This window comes from Papio anubis, chromosome 1 (genome assembly GCF_008728515.1).
Source record: "Papio anubis isolate 15944 chromosome 1, Panubis1.0, whole genome shotgun sequence".
Taxonomy (NCBI): domain Eukaryota; kingdom Metazoa; phylum Chordata; class Mammalia; order Primates; family Cercopithecidae; genus Papio; species Papio anubis.
Window position 1 is genome coordinate 149,872,575 of NC_044976.1, and position 16,751 is coordinate 149,889,325.

At 40.3% G+C, this 16,751-nt stretch overlaps 1 protein-coding gene across 7 annotated transcripts in view; it reads left to right on the forward strand.

The window, feature by feature from the left end:
* Positions 1–13,295, forward strand: part of INTS7 (integrator complex subunit 7) — a 96,326-nt gene extending 83,031 nt beyond the window's left edge. For 6 of the 7 annotated variants that reach the window (XM_003893125.5, XM_021927299.2, XM_009187614.4 and 3 more), the window contains 4 exons: positions 698–830; positions 7,280–7,378; positions 9,005–9,190; positions 11,863–13,295. In XM_003893125.5, coding sequence (XP_003893174.2) covers positions 698–830; positions 7,280–7,378; positions 9,005–9,190; positions 11,863–12,150 — 706 coding nt within the window. In that variant the 3' untranslated portion in view covers positions 12,151–13,295. The remainder of the gene's footprint in view (positions 1–697; positions 831–7,279; positions 7,379–9,004; positions 9,191–11,862) is intronic. The other variant, XM_021927292.2, reaches the window with a different exon arrangement.
* Positions 13,296–16,751: the final 3,456 nt, after the last annotated feature.

Below are 16,751 nucleotides of genomic sequence, written 5' to 3' on the forward strand. Positions count from 1 at the left end.
ACATTGTGTTTTTAAAAGTTTAGTTAGAAATGCCTTTTTTCACTTAGAAATATTTTCAGAAATTTGCAGGGGTTCGAAGCAGTAGAAGAAAAAGGAAGAAATCTAGGTTAAACTTATCCCGCCATGCTGTGTATACAAACTGTCTTCTGAACATGCCTGTGCGTTTCATCTCCATGCTTTAGATTCATGCCATATCTCTAGCCATGAATGTCCTGTACTTTCCATCTCTCCGGAGTTTACCTGTCTTACTCACCTACTGATATGTTCAAGACTATTTTCTTCTGTGACATTCCTCCATGTTCTAACCTGTTATTTATGTATCTAACCTGTTATTATATATCTTTATTGATAGTTTGGCACCTATCTGCTGGCTTTATTGATAGTCCCCTTTTCAGATGTCTTTATGTCTCTTTCACCTATGGCAGTAAAACACTGTCATATTTCCTGGCAACCAAAGAGATTAAGAATTACATAACTTGAAGTCAGACCTGGGTTTGAATTCTGGTTTGCCATTTACTAGCTGTATGACTGTAGGCAAACTACTTACCCTCTCCTAGCCTCAATTTTCTCACCTATAAATGGAAATAACTTCATGATTTTAAAAATTAAATGAAAATATTTGAAAGTACCTGATACATGTAGGTATTAAATAGCCATGCTATTTTGATGGATTAATCAATATTGACCTTTACTTCAGTTTCCAGGAATATGGATCTACTGGAACAGCGCATGCTGATAGTGAATATGAAAGAAGAATGATGTCTGTATATAATCATGTCTTGGAGGAGGTAGAATCACTCAATCGGAAGTATACCCCTGTTTCTTATATGGCAAGTGGCATTTGTTTTATTGAGCTTTTATTGTATGGATGTGGGTTTTCATATATCTATGGCACTTACTAACTCTGTGAGTTCAACAAATTAACCTTTCTGTGCCTGTTTCCTTATCTATAAAACAGGGTTAATACCAACATCACAGCATTGTAGTGGGGAGTAAATGAGATCATCCATGAAAGCACTTACCACATCTCTAGCTGCTACAGAATACAAATAAAACTTTTTTCTTTTTGTAACAATTTAACTGAAGTACAATAATTCTCAACCCAGGCTACACATTAGAATCATTTGAGGGCTTTTTATAAAGAATACATGAATATACAGGCCTCACCCCTGACCAGTTAACTCTGAATTTCTGGAATTGGGGCCCAGGCATTAGTAGTTTTACATGCAGTCAGGTGATTCTGTCATGCTGCCATGGTTGGGAGAACCACTGGCCAATTGAAACAGGAAGAACTGGGCTTGTTGTCTGACTGGCAATGAATCATTTCCTACCAGGTGATGACAGTAATGTCTTTCAGTACACTCTTCAGCCTTTAGCCTGCTGAATTTCTGCTGCCTTTGGCACTTCCTAAGAAATTCTCAGAGTGCTCACCCTTTATTAAATCTTCTCCCCTGATTTACCAGTCATAGGACAGGCTGACACATTCTCACCCAAATTTTCTCCTCCCTGTCTGACCATTCCCTAGTGACTCTGCTCAGGTTTTATAACAAATGCCATAGGCTTGGTGCCTTAAACAACAGACATTTATTTCTCACAGTTCTGGAGTCAGGGAAGTCCAGGATCAAGGTGCCGGCAGATTCGGTTCCTGGTGAGGGCTTTCTTCCTGGCCCTGGTGACAGCCACCTTCTCACTGTGTCTTCACATGGTAGGGAGAGATCGAGAGCTCGGGTCACTCTTCCTCTTCTGGGAGAACACTCATCCCAGCCGGGTGCAGTGGCTCACGCCTGTAATCCCAGCACTTTGGAGGGCGAGGCGGGCAAATCACGAGGTCGGGAGTTTGAGACCAGCGTAACTAACATGGTGAAACCCTGTGTCTGCTAAAAATGCAAAAATTAGCTGGGCATGGTGGCGCATACCTGTAATCCCAGCTACTCAGGAGGCTAAGGCAGGAAAATCATTTGAATCGGGTGTCAGAGGTTGCAGTGAACCGAGATCATGCCACTGCACTCCAGCCCGGACAACAGAGCGAGGACTCTGTCTCAAAAAAAAGAGAAAGAACAGAGGAACACTCATCCCATCATGGGGGCCCACCTCCAAATGCCATGACCTTGGGGGTTACAGCTTTCACATACGAATTTGGGGGAACACAAACATTCAGTCCACAATTCCCAGCCTTTGAACTTTACCCCTTGGAGAGTTTCTCTTCTCATTCTGTACTTTCTTGCTTTATCAAGTATTTTAGAATAAATAGGATGTGTCATTAAAGAGTTAGGTTAGATCTAAAGAGGGGCAATTCCCTTGACATACTGCTTTCCATGTAAAATTGTCAATAGTATTTACTGAACCGAATTGACAGCTGTTTGACAGTGACATTGTTTGCTAAGAGAGAGTGTAAAGACAATCTTTGAAAGAAATACACACATCTGTGTGAGACAGTGGTTATTTTCATATTCCTCTAAGCTCCATCCTAAAAAATGAAATAGATGATAAACAGAAACTTGGTTTTGATGGAATTGAATATAATGGAATGGGAATTTTCTGCCCAGCAGAAGACAGTACAGAGAAAAGGGCCCTATGCTCATTCAGAGCTAGGTTCAAATTCTGGCATTGCCGCTCAGCAGTTCTGTGACTTTAGTCACATTACTTAACATCCTTTTATATGAAGTAGAAAACATGCCTGCGTCATAGGATTACTGTGAGGTTTAAATGAAATAATGCTCATTGCCTAGCACAGTGCTGTCATACAAGGAGTGGTTAATAAAACATTTTCCAGTCGGGCATGGTGGCTCATGCCTGTAATCTCAGCACTTTGGGAGGCAAAGGTGGGCGGATCACCTGAGGTCAGGAGTTCAAGACCAGCCTGCCCAACATGGTGAGACCCCATCTGTACTAAAACTACAAAAATTAGCAGGGCATGATGGCAAGCGCCTGTAATCCCAGCTACCTGGGAGGCTGAGGCAGGAGAATTGCTTGAACCCGGGAGGTGGAGGTTGCCGTGAGTCGAGATCACGCCATTGCACTCCAACCTGGGCGACAAGAGTGAAACTTCATCTCAAAAAAATAAATAAATAAATTCTCTTTTTCTGTATTTTCAAATTGTATTTTATAGATTTGTTACCGTCTGAGCCTCCAGATTCAGTTCAACAAGTACTTTTGGGATCCTAGGGATAGAAAAATGACAGACATGGGATCTTCCCTCAAGTTGTCCATAGTCTTAAGAAAGAAAGATTTTTTTTTTTTTTTTTTTTTTGAGACAGGGGAGTCACAAACTCTGTCGCCCAGGCCTGGAGTCATTGGCAGCGATCTCGGCTCACTGCAAGCTCTGCCTCCCTGGGTTCACGCCATTCTCCTGCCTCAGTCTCCCGAATAGCTGGGACCACAGGTGCCCACCACCATGCCCAGCTAATTTTTTGTATTTTTAGTAGAGACAGGGTTTCACCGTGTTAGCCAGGGTGGTCTCGATCTCCTGACCTCGTGATCCACCCGCCTCAGCCTCCCAAAGTGCTGGGGTTACAGGTGTGAGCCACCGCACCCAGCTGAAAGAAAGATTTTATAACAAATAAACACAATACAGTGTATGTGCATTAATAGAATTCTGCACAGTGTAGAGATGTAGAACAAAAAAGAGTAGTTCACGTCAAAAGATAGGGAAAATGGATTGGTGGTGCAGTTGAGAGGGAAGATGTATTTGTATATGAGTTTTCCAGGCAGATAAGAAGGGGTTGGGAATCTCAGGCAGAAAACATGTTCAAAAGCAGAGGCATGAAATAGCATGGTGTCTTCTAGGAACAGTTTGTTATTACTGCAATGTAACGTACAGGCTAAGGATTAGAGAGATGAAATCAGAGAGGTAGCCAGCGGCCAGGTGACAGAAGGCTTTGAACACAGTATTAAGGAGTTTGGACTTTGTCCTTAGGCACTGGGGGGCTTCTTAGAAATTGTAAATGGGTGGGAAAGAGAAGTGCTTAATATAGATTGTTTATTATCATATAGAAGCAAAACAGGAAATGGCTGGTAGGGTGTGAAATTAGAGGAAAGAAGAATGACTACAAGGCTTTTTCAGTAATCCAAAGTAAGGAACAAATTACTAAAATGTCAGTAGGAATGAGAAAAACAGATATATATGAGAGATACTTAGTGAAAATATTTTCAAGGCTGAGTGTGTTTTTTTTGTTTTTTGTTTGAGACGGCATCTCGCTTTGTCGCCCAGGCTGGATTGCAGTGGCACGATCTCCGCTCACTACAAGCTCCGCCTCCCGGGTTCACACCATTCTCCTGCCTTAGCCTCCCCAGTAGCTGGGACTACAGGCGCCCGCCACCACGCACGGCTAATTTTTTGTGTGTTTCTAGTAGAGACGGGGTTTCATCGTGTTCGCCAGGATGGTCTCAATCTCCTGACCTCGTGATCCGCCCGCCTTGGCCTCCCAAAGTGCTGGGATTACAGGCGTGAGCCACCACACCCGGCCCTTTTTTTTTTTTTTCTTAAACTAGACATGAGATGATGGAGGCATGCCTTCCAGGTTTCCAGCTTCAGTGATCAGTTACACAACTGATTGATCCTTTACTGATAGAATATAGAGAGGTGATAGAAGATGAAGGTTTTATTTTCAAACACGTTGTTGTCTTTAGGCAGTTGGATAGTAAATACGTTGGAGTTGGAAGAAAGATGAGCTGGGATACATATAAGGTCATCTGCACATAGAAGGTCTTAAAGTCAATCAGAAATAAGGGTATGGACTATTAGGTGGAATTTCATGGAAGGAAAAGCATTATCAGGTGCCACAGAAATGTCAGAAAATACAAAGACTGAGAAGTATCCATTGGATTGACAATTAAGAGAGCGTTGGCCAGGCACGGTGCCTCCTGCCCGCAATCCCAGCACTTTGGGAGGCCAATGCGGGTGGATCACGAGGTCAGGAGTTTGAGATCAGCCTGACCAACATGGTGAAACCCTGTCTCTACTAAAAATACAAAAGTTAGCCGGGCGTGGTGGCACGTGCCTGTAATCCCAGCTACTTGGGAGGCTGATGCAGGAGAATGGCATGAACCCAGGAGGCAGAGCTTGCAGTGAGCCGAGATCGCACCACTGCATTCCAGCCTGGGTAACAGAGCGAGACTCCGTCTCAAAAAAACCAAAAAGCAAAAAAAAAAAAATTAACGTCTTTCTGATTATGATATGTAATTTACATCTCCAGACATCTTAATAGTGGTCTGCTAATATACCTATGGAGGTCAATACCCAAGGGGCTGTTGACCTCAGAGGCACTCCACACTTTTCCAAGGGGGTATTGCAAAATCTGCACCATTCTTTTAAAAGGCAAAATGGTGACTTTCTGCCTGAAAACAGCCTGAAGTCCCTTGTGGTCCTCTGAGTCCACCCTTCAAAGATGTTTCTCTCCTTAAACACTAGTGTGGCATCAGAGGTCCACCAAAGGTGGATGTCCCTGCAAATACTTCCCAAATTACTTGTTGCAGGAAGCTGATTAATGCTATTTTAACAGTTGAATCTGAAAAAATAGAACCAGTGTCTTTAAATCTGTGTTGTAATTATCTCAGGTAATAGACCTGGCATTTGTACTATGAGCCTATTGGGCACAAAATGTTCAACTGCCTGAACCCAATAAGGAATGGATTTTTCTGGCTTTTAGCCTTAACACCCAACTTAAAAAAAGAAAAAAAAAATATTTACAGCATGAGCAACTAGGTGACATTCTGTTTGAAAGCAGGAGCTTAGAGGGACAGACAGCATACCACATGGTGCATGCAGCAGTTTTCAACCTGCGGTGTTGGGTTTCAATCAGGCTGGTGGGAAAAATATTAGAGATAGTTATAGAAATAGACACAAATCTTCTTGGAAGGCTGAGAAGTTTGTATGACTTCAGTAATAGATCTGACTGAAGGCGACCTGATCCCTTTACCTTTAGTTAAACAAATTAAAATAGTAATAAAGAAAGGCAGAGTAGTTTACCTAGCTAGCTTGTTTACTCATGTAAAGACTAACCTTTGATGTACCATGGGTGCTTAAGTGCCTTTTACTCAGAAGTCCACAATGTCAATTTCCCTCTAATGGTGTTGATTCAAGCTTTTGTTAATTAATCTTACTGAATAAATGCGAGTCTGACTAGCTGATCAGGGACCAGTCACAACTGTTAACAGGACTCAGCAGGAGCCTGTAAGCAGCTGGGACCCTCAGCTGGACTGGCAGAGCAGAATATCTGGGTGTCAGTGTACTTTATTCATCCGTTGCTGAATCGGGTCTGCAGGAACAGACCCCCCGCAGCTAGTGCCCCCGCGAAAGGAGTGCTGCCTCACTGTTGTGCCTTAGGAGGCCACTGAGACCGGAGTAGACTGAGGAAGGGATAGTAGACCAAGTAGGAATGGTTCTGGTTCACCTAAAGTTGAAGGTGTTCTTATGATACTTTCAGTTTTCTTCTATTAAGTTGGCAAATCATTGGTGATACAGAAGAAAATCACTGAAGAGTCAGGCAACCTAGATTCTAGTCCCAGCTTGTTCTATTACCTATCTGTGTGACCTGTGTCATCAGCAAAATTGAAAAATACTGGGTAATCTTTAAAATATCATTGAACTCTTAAATTCTGATTTTATGACCACTTTCATTAAGGCTCAAAATATTCTCTGCAGTGTTTCTGTACCTCTGCAGTCATGCTGGGATTTTCAAAACTCAGTTAAATGTGTGAAGCAGATTTGAGAAATAAGGTATTTTGTTAGAGTTTCAGGATTCTCCGACTATATAGTCCTCTTTCATCTGAATTCGACTAAGTTTCCACCATTGCTTACTCTGAGGACCGGTGGCCATAGAGACAAAGAAGCCACCTAATGAAAGAATGAGCCAGCTCAAAGCCAAGGTCCTGCAAAATGCTCGGGCTTCTTTACCATACTGTTTATCACACTTTGCCATGTGATAGTTACTCTGTATTTTAGCATCTAATATATTTGTTTACTAATATACTGATATTTCTGAGTGCTGTAGAAATGTGGAATTTTCCTATTGCTTGGCCGTGAGGACTGTGGATTTTCTCATTTCTGTCACTTATATTTTATTGAATATACTTCACAATGAAGTAAAAATCTATAATTGTGATTGATGACATGAATGATTTAGTATGTATGCACAGTTCCTGGATGTGATGCCTAGTTCTTGATTGGTATGTACATTTGTAATTATATGGGCATTTGTAGTTTTATACTGAATGTACCACTTGTTGATGAAATTTGAAAATTTATTTTTATTTGATTTAGTTTCTTTTTTTCCCTCAGCATACAGCATGCCTCTGCAATGCCATCATTGCTTTGCTGAAAGTTCCTCTTTCTTTCCAGAGATATTTTTTCCAGAAACTACAGTCTACCAGCATCAAGGTAATACAGGAAGAATACTAAGGTTAATATAGGTTTTAAAACCAGGTGTCTTCTTAAGATTATGTAGGACATAGCTACATTTCAGTGTGTTACCTTTGGTTTATTGGTTTTTTTGTTTTGTTTTGTTTTTTGAGACAGAGGCTCGCCCTGTCGCCTGGGCTGGAGTACAGTGGTGTGATCTTGGCTCACCGCAACCTCTAGGTTCAAGCAATTCTCCTGCCTCAGCCTCTCGAGGAGCTGGGATTACAGGCATCCGCCACCACACCCAGCTAATTTTTGTATTTTTGATAAAGATGGGGTTGCACCATGTTGGCCAGGCTGGTCAGGAACTCCTGACCTCAAGTGATCCACCCACCTCTGCCTCCCAAAGCACTCAGATTACAGGCATGAGCCACCGTGCCTGGCCTACCTTTGGTTTTGATAAAACCTAGTTGTAAGCCATTTCTCTCCTTCATCAAGGATTGGATGAAAGGAATGGATTTGAGAGTTAAACTCTCTCCCTTTTTAATTGTCAGTGCCAAATGCTATGAGACAGGCATTTAGGTAACTGGAGCTCTGTTGTTTGCCTCTTACCTCCAGGAATAAATTAGTGATATATCACAGTAGCCTGCAAGGATCTTGAGCTGAGTCTATTCAGACCCAACTTAGAATGAATCAGGTCCAGTAAAGTGTCACCAGTTCTACTTCCAAAGTACTTCTGCCTTTCAGTAACATATTTTGAGGGGCTAACCAGTGAGTAGAATTAGTATTTTGAAATATTTAAGCCACTCACAATTCAAAAGCTATTTTTGATTCAAAAAAATTGTTGGAAAAGGGAGAAAATTGTCACTTCTAAGAGATTTCCTAGATTATCCCTGTTAGTTAATGTCTTCAGTAAACTTTTACATCCATGCAGATGCTTTTGATTACAAATAACAAAGCATTCCATTTCAAAATGACTGGAATAATGAGGAAGACTGATGATCTAGATAAGAAGTCCTAAAGTAGGATGTCTCCAGGGTTGATTAGTTTAGTAGTTCAACAGCATTATCAGAAAGACTCAAATTTCTTCCATCTTTTCATTTAGCAAGACTTGAACTTTCTTTAATTGATGCGTATTTGGGATTTTTAATACATTTTTGAAGAAAAACTAATGAGAGGTTAAAAAATGTCATTTGATTCATTTGTGGATATTGACTTTTTTATAGCACAGTGACTTCGCTGTGTAGATAATCCTGGAACTTTAAGTTCATTTACATTTGAATTTAGTTTACTTAAATTTACCTAAGACCAAAGAGACAGTAGCTCTTAGGTAATGAAAATTGATATAATGCATTTCCCTACTAGAAGTGGTTCATTGTCAAAGAAATGCCTCACCACAAAAATTGAGAGAACAGCGCCTTTGCTTTTCTCTAGTTCTCTATCATCCTCAAGTAGAACTGAGGTTTGAGATGAAAACCACAGTGATGTTTAGAAGGAGGCACTTTAAAGGTACATCTGTCTTTTCTCGGCACAGTCAGGTCATGTGGGGGTAGGGGAGTGCACAATCGATTCTGTTAACCTGTAACCAGTGATTAGCACAGACATGTTTGTCAGAAGGAAGCTTGCTCTTGGTTGTTGGCATTTATTTGAGTGTTGGCATTCCAGCTTGCTCTGTCACCATCGCCCCGGAACCCTGCAGAGCCCATTGCTGTCCAGAATAACCAGCAGCTGGCGCTAAAGGTAGAGGGAGTGGTTCAGCACGGATCTAAACCAGGACTCTTTCGCAAAATTCAGTCTGTCTGTCTGAATGTGTCTTCCACACTGCAGAGTAAATCCGGACAAGACTACAAGGTAATTTAGGAAAGAGGCAGAATTGTGATACAGATTTTATATGAGCTCATTGATGGAAGTTTTCCAGTGTTTTTCATGGTTAAACAGATTGCAGTTATACCTCCAAAGGGATCAGATGGACATAAATTAAAAGCCCACATTGGGGCTGGAAGGGGTTGATAAACACTTCTTTTTTCTCTCCCTGAACCAGTTAATAGGGACGAAGCATCCAGGCAAAGATCAAAATATGAGTTTTATTACTGTTAGAGCTGTGGGAAAACCTAACTCCGATGCCTGGCAGCAAGGACTTTCTAACCTTAGACCCCTGAATTGGATTTTTTCACCCAGCCTCAGTCAGTACATATGGGAGCCTGCCCCTATAAAATTTATGGCAGGGCACAGAGAACTCGGGTGCCCAAAGCAGAAGAGAAAGAGCAAGGGCTTACCTTCCCATGTCTGGTTCCTGCCCAGAAACTCACCCATCAGCAAGACTCACCTCCTCCCTCCTCCCCACTAGGCCAGGAAATTAATGTAATGAAAGGCCCCTCGCACATCAAGAGGTCCCTTCAAATGTCAGAAGTTGAAAAACAAGTGTCTCCCTAACCCACCCAATCCCTCCCCACAAAATAATACACATCTATGTAGTTTTCTCCATTTTAAGTAAATTTTATCATTTAAAAAAAGTATATAGCATTCCTAAAAAATGGTCAGATAAAGTAAAATCTTTTTTTAAGAGTGTAACCCTAGGGATTTGCTGCCTTGAGAACTCAGGATATAGGTAAGTAATAACCTGAATCAGGCTTACATTGTTAGCCAGAGCTAAGATACTGAATCTGTACCCATGAAATGCCAATGTTCCAAATAAAGAATGTTCCTTGCTTTAGACATTCATTTCCAATTCCTTGGTGGTTTATCCACAGTAAATGGAGCAAGGGACCAAGTCCACAGTTGTAGCAGCAAAGTTATTCAGATGCCCAGATTGGCTGTGTTTAGGTTTATTGTGGTGTAGCGTGGAAGGCGGGTTATCAGTGAAGGTATAAAAAGAGAGCATTTTATTATCTTTGGTGGTTTTAGGTTAAAAAGCCAATGGAAGGTCTGCTTCTAAACTATTATTACTTTCTTAAGCCATTACTACTTTCTTAACTATGGCAAGTTCCTCTCACTTTGGCACTCTGACATGGCTCAGCCTTCATTCTCCTCTTTTCCTGTTTTGACATCTATGCCATACTGCATGGTACCTTATGTAGCCACTCAATAATTTGTGAATGATGAAAAAACTATTTACTATATTTAGAGTACAACTGTTACAATTGGGTATCTGCTGTCACAGAAGGTTGTAATGAGAATTTACACAATTTATCCCTGTCTGCAGCTCTCTCTTCACTTTGAATTTGAAACAGTAGTAACCATGATTCTCTTTGTTCCTTGCGTATAATATCTTCTATTAAGGAAACGACATTTAAACCTAGAAGCTATGGTCTTCTGCTTGTTGACTTACCTCTCAAGAGGCATTGATTAAAGTCAGGAAGCTGATATAATAAGCCGTGTAATAACATGATTACTTTGCCGTGTTATTCACAGTGAGTTTGCAGCTTAAAATGCAGCCATCCGTTCAGGGTGATCAGGTTCCCTAGGCCTATTTCTGGTCCTTTTAAGGAAGTTCTTTGGTAGGCATATTCTTTAGGGAAATAAAAACTATACAAAGGCTAAACGTGAAAAAGTACCTGTACTATAAATAATTCTAAGACCTTGAATTGGTTGGTGAGGTCAGTTCATTAATGTTACAGGTAAATGTCTCTGGAAAAGTGACATGGTAACTGCTCCTTGAGACACAAAGCTGCAGGGCACGTTTATATAATTAATTACACCACAGAAACACACACATAAACCTAGAGCAATCTGGTCAAATACACATTAAGATCACCTTTATTTGCATTCTCAGGAGAAATCTATCTCTTGACATGTTTCATCTTGGGTACAGGTAAGAGTACGTCAGCAGGTTTTATTCTGGTCTTTGAAGAACAAAAGCATGAATGTCTGGCTAAATGAATGAGCCTGTAAATCTGTGTTTTATAACATATTGTACTTCCAGTCTGAACAAGACACTGATTATTAAATGAGCAATGTGCAAATTGTTCAGTTAATTTATTAAAGGAGTAAGGAATCACTACATTAAGTAATAAAAATCAGACCAACTGGATTTGGGGGAACCTAACTTAGATATGCTTAGTGTTTTGTTCTTTTTCAGTCTCTTAGATTTTAAACTCTCTGGAACAGGTGATTTCATCCTATTTCTTCAGAATATCTCTTCACAGTCTCAAGGAAGATAGGGATTTAGAGATGGGGTTGAGTAAGCAAGGAAGAAAGCCCAGCATGTGAAGGGGCTGTAAACAGCCCTGGGAGCTCATTCTACTCAAGGATAGTGAGGAGCATCGCTTAATCGTTCAGAGTGTAGGCCCTGGAGGTAGCCTGCCTGTGTTCAGATTCCTACTCCATTCACTAATCATGTGACTTTGGAGAAATTACTTCACCTGTCTGCCTCAGACTCCTCATCTGTGAAGCAAGGATGATAGCAGTACCTACTTTTTGATTGTCTGCATGGTCTAAATAAGCTCTTAGAACAGGGCCTAACTCATAGTAAGTACTGAATAAATGTTAGCCATTGTTGTTATTTAACAATTGTTTCATTCCAGATACCCATTGACAACATGACCAATGAGATGGAGCAAAGGGTTGAACCTCATAATGATTACTTCAGTACTCAATTTCTGTTGAACTTTGCTATCCTTGGAACACACAACATTACAGTGGAATCTTCTGTGAAAGATGCCAATGGTATAGTATGGAAGACTGGTCCCAGAACTACCATATTTGTAAAATCCCTGGAAGACCCTTATTCCCAGCAAATTCGCTTACAACAGCAGCAAGCCCAGCAGCCATTACAGCAGCAGCAGCAGCGCAATGCCTACACACGGTTTTAACCATGGAATGCATGCACGGCAGACTTTCAAGAGATCAATCAAATTGCCAGAAGCAGTTTGCTTTTTCATATGGAATATGTATGAAAGTTACAGTGTAATTCATTTATTCATTGATTTTTGTAATGGAATATTCTGGAAAAATTTTGTTTTCTTAAAAATTTTTTCTGAAAAATAATTGGGCTCCTGGCCAGAAGATTGTTTTGTTTTGTCATTACTGTTTTTTCTGTTGCCGAGCTTTTTCTTTTTCTTTCAAGAATAGTCACATGTTGAGATCATTGAATTGATAAATTTGACCACTACTCTTCCAAAATACATCATTTGCTGCCTGGCTTAGACCTAGGATTCTGAGCTGTTCATTGAGAAGTTCTGACCAGTCACTACAAGGTTTATGCATGGTAGCAGAACCTGAGTCCTTTTGTAGATGGACTTGAAAGTGCTCCCTACAACATCCAGCCTTCTGGATTATGAAAGCCCACAGTCTAGCAGTATTGAAACATCCTGCTGTATTGTTTCAACCACGTATCTATCTATCTCTTCCTGTGCTAAAGCAATCTTAATTTATTATTTTCATATTTATTGAAACAAAGAGCAGCTAGCAATTTCATAGAAAATTAAACATTAATTTGTTTTTTTCTAATGTGTCTGCAACTATGTGTAATACAGACATTTCACATTATTTCCAAAAGTGAAAAAAATCACTCATTTAATATCTTTAATGTTTTAAGTTAGAAGGGGTGGATCTTTTCCTTTGGTTGGTGATTGGTTTGGTTTCTACTTGATGAGTTATGCTAGACTTGATTGTTTAGCGAGAGCAGTCTCTTTATAACACAGGCTCAGTTTGTTGAGATGCTCAGGGAACAGAGTTTTCTGGTTAGCCAGAAAACTCCTTTTTTTTCCTATTTTAATACTGGTTGAAAACCATGATAAAATAGACTTTCTTAACACAGTATGCTAGATATAACTTAACTGCTTTTTGATTGGGGATCATTTAGGGCTTCAGGGTCACGATTTCTAAACATCAGGGATCATACGGTTGCAGATATTGATGCTATAAGTAATTTGGCCGGATGCAGCTCCTAAGGTAATGCAGGGTACTTTCCCTGGAATTTCCTTTTTAAATAAATATCTCAGTTTCTTTGCTTGTGTTTTGCCTTTTTCTCTTATATGTCAACATTAATTCAAAGGAGAATGGAGTCTGAGTTAAAAAATAAAATTTTTTTTTTTTTCTTGTCATGTGACCTCTGGGACTGAGAAGTGAATCACAACTTGGGTCTCTGCAAGATTGCTTGCTTTCATGAGCACAACCCATTGTGCTGCTAACAGCCAGAACATTCTCATAAAATGTGTACAGATCTACGGTGTCCACTGTAAATGACATCTCTTTAGTTGCAGCCCAGTTGTATGCGGTTCACACAACCTGCACAGTCATCTCAGCATCTGGGAACACGTGCTTAGGAAAAATTGCCAGAGCAGTGCAGAAGACGTGTGCAGAACCCCTTGTTCTTTTAGCAGGTGTGGAAACAGCTGAATCAGAAAGCCTGGGTTTCACTCTTTGTTCTGATGAATTAGCTGTGTGACCAAGCAAGTCACTTTACCTCTCTACATCTTAGGGGTTTTTTTGTCTATGAAGTGACTGAATTAGACTGGTTTTCTGGATTGCGGCCTAGAGTTGTATTATCAAGTGACTGAAAGACTAAAAACAAACAAAAACATTTCTTAAACTGGGGAAGATCTTTTTTATTTGTAATTAAGCGGCTATTTTCAGGATTAAAGTTTACAATGTGGATTTCAAGCTTCTGGTGCCATTCAAGGTAGATTTCTCCAAAAAAAGAAGCAAATCTTGTAAGCCATCATTTCCCTTTGAGAACTTCCCAAATGTTACATTCTTAAAAGATAGGTTTTTGATAGCTGTGTTTATGAACTTTTTAACTTGGTGTATTACGGGCTCCTGGCAAACTCAGAAGAGAATTTTTTTTTTTTTTTTGAGACAGAGTCTCGCTCTGTTGCCCAGGCTGGAGTGCAGTGGTGCAATCTCAGCTCACTGCAACCTCCGCCTCCCGGGTTCCAGCGATTCATCTGCCTCAGTCTCCCGAGTAGCTGGGATTACAGGCATGTGCCACCATGCCCGGTTAATTTTTATGTTTTTTAGTAGAGATGTGTTTCACCGTGTTGGCCAGGATGGTCCCAAACTCCGGTGATTGCCCGTCTCGGCCTCCTAAAGTGCTGGGATTACAGGCGTGAGCCACCGTGCCTGGCCAGGAATTATTAAAATAAAAGCAAGTCCAACAAGTTCAGAGTATAACTGAACTGAACATAACTCTAAAGCAGGAAAGACTTATTTTAGTATGTCCATTAGATCCAGGATTGGAGCTCTGATTTAGTTTGGTAAAATATCTACTGAATTTTTGGCATCAACTGTTAAACAGTTGTTTGTGGTGGGGGGAAACTGTTTATAACTTCAACACTACAGTAATGAATGAAAAGAAAAATGAGATGCAGAAAAAAAAGATACGCATACTAATTGGGAAGTGGGCATGTTCCCTAAATTTAGAAGTATCAAGGGCACTTGCTGGTTAAAGCTAGGAAGATGGGACTAGTTTTTCTCAGTGCTTCGTCACTTTGCAGTGCAGTAGTGTCTCCTCATCTGCTGTTTTGCTTTCCACAGTTTCGGTTCCCAGAGGTGAAGATACTGAGAGACCACATTCACATAATTTTTATTACAGTATATTGTTATAATTGTTCTATTTTATAATCACTTTTAATATCTTACTGTGCCTATTTTATAAATTAAACTTTGGCATAGTTGTGTATGTATAGGAAAAAAATGTAGTGTATATAGGGTTCAGTACCATCCTCAGTCATAGGCATCCACTGGGGGTCTTGGAATGTATCTCCTACTGATAAGGGGGGACTGCTGTGTAGTCTGGTGACTGAGAGCACCAGCCTTTGGAGCCATACTGCTGAGGTTCCAATCTTAACTTTGTGACCATGGACAAGCTTAGTCTCTCTATGCCTCAATTTCCTTATTCCTAATAGAGAAACATTAGTGTTTCATGGGGTAGGTATGAGAATTAAGTGAGTTGGTGTAGAATTAATGTATTAAAACACTTAGAACATGCTTGGCATATAGTAAACAGATATATAAGCATTTGCTTTTATTATTACTACTACTGTCATTATCCTCAGTATTTTTTTTTTCCACAGTGTTAGATCAGTTCTCACTGAGCATTTTATTACCTTGTCTCTACTATTAAACACATTTAAGCTGTCTTTCCTCATATGCGATTTGGGTACATCGAGTAATAAAATAATGACCTAAACAAAATAGAATTTCTGTCTACTATGCTGTAAATCATTTAATTAAAATATGTAAAGGTAAACATACAAAGAAATATATGTAAACACATTCTGCTGATTGCCTTCAATGAAGATAGCAGTAGAATGTTGACTGTTCAGAAATTAATGTATTCCAGCTTAAATTAAGATCTTCAGACATAACCTTTCTAGCACAAACCAACCAAGATAGCAGACAATTTGCAACTGGGGAATATGCCATTTCTCATGTTAAGATACTGTTCAGAGAAGAGCAAATCAATTAAAACAAGATCCTCAGACTAGGGTCCCAGAGATGTCAGTTTAAATTCTATTTATAAGACTCAACATTAATCCTTAGGTAAGTCACTTGATCTTTCTGTGCCAATACCTGCCAAAAGAATACTGAGATTAAGATGACCTGGCACTTGGTATGTAGAGTATAGGCACCACTGACCATCAGAACTTTCTGTAATGATGGAGGTGTTCTAAATTTGCACTAACCATTATAGCCACTAGCCACATGTAGCTATTGAGTACTTAAAATATGGCTAGTGTGATTTCAGTTAAATTTAATTATAGTATTTTATTTATTTATTTATTTATTTTGAGATGGAGTTTCACTCTTGTTGCCCAGCCTGGAGTGCAATGATGCTATCTCAGCTCACTGCAACCTCTGCCTCCCGGATTCAAGTGATTCTCCTGCCTCAGACTCCCAGGTAGCTGGGATTACAGGCATGCACCACCACGCCTGGCTAATATTGTATTTTTAATAAAAATGGGGTTTCATCATGTTGGTCAGGCTGGTCTTGGACTCCTGACCTCAGTGATCCACCCTCCTTGGCCTCCCAAAGTGCTGGGATTACAGGCATGAGCCACCATGCCCCGCCTACTTCAATTAAATGGCTTTGTGTGGCTACTGCCTATGGAGTTGGAAAGTGCAGGGAATAAGAAATGAAAAAATGGGAACTATTGCTTTAAGACCCACATAACCCTTAAGTGGATTTCTAGATAAAGGGGCCTACATTGAAATCTTTGACTCACTAAAAGTTCCACACAAAAGAGTGTATAGATGACGAGGAGGGTATTTCGGTTCATGCATTTGCTTTGCTTCTGGTATTAAAATACTATGCTGAGGCCGGGCATGGTGGCTTACACCTGTAATCCAGCACTTTGGAAGGCTGAGGCAGGCGGATCAGGAGATCGAGATCATCCTGGCTAACACGGTGAAACCCCATCTCTACTAAAAATACAAAAAATTAGCAGGGCATGGTGGCGGGCGCCTGTAG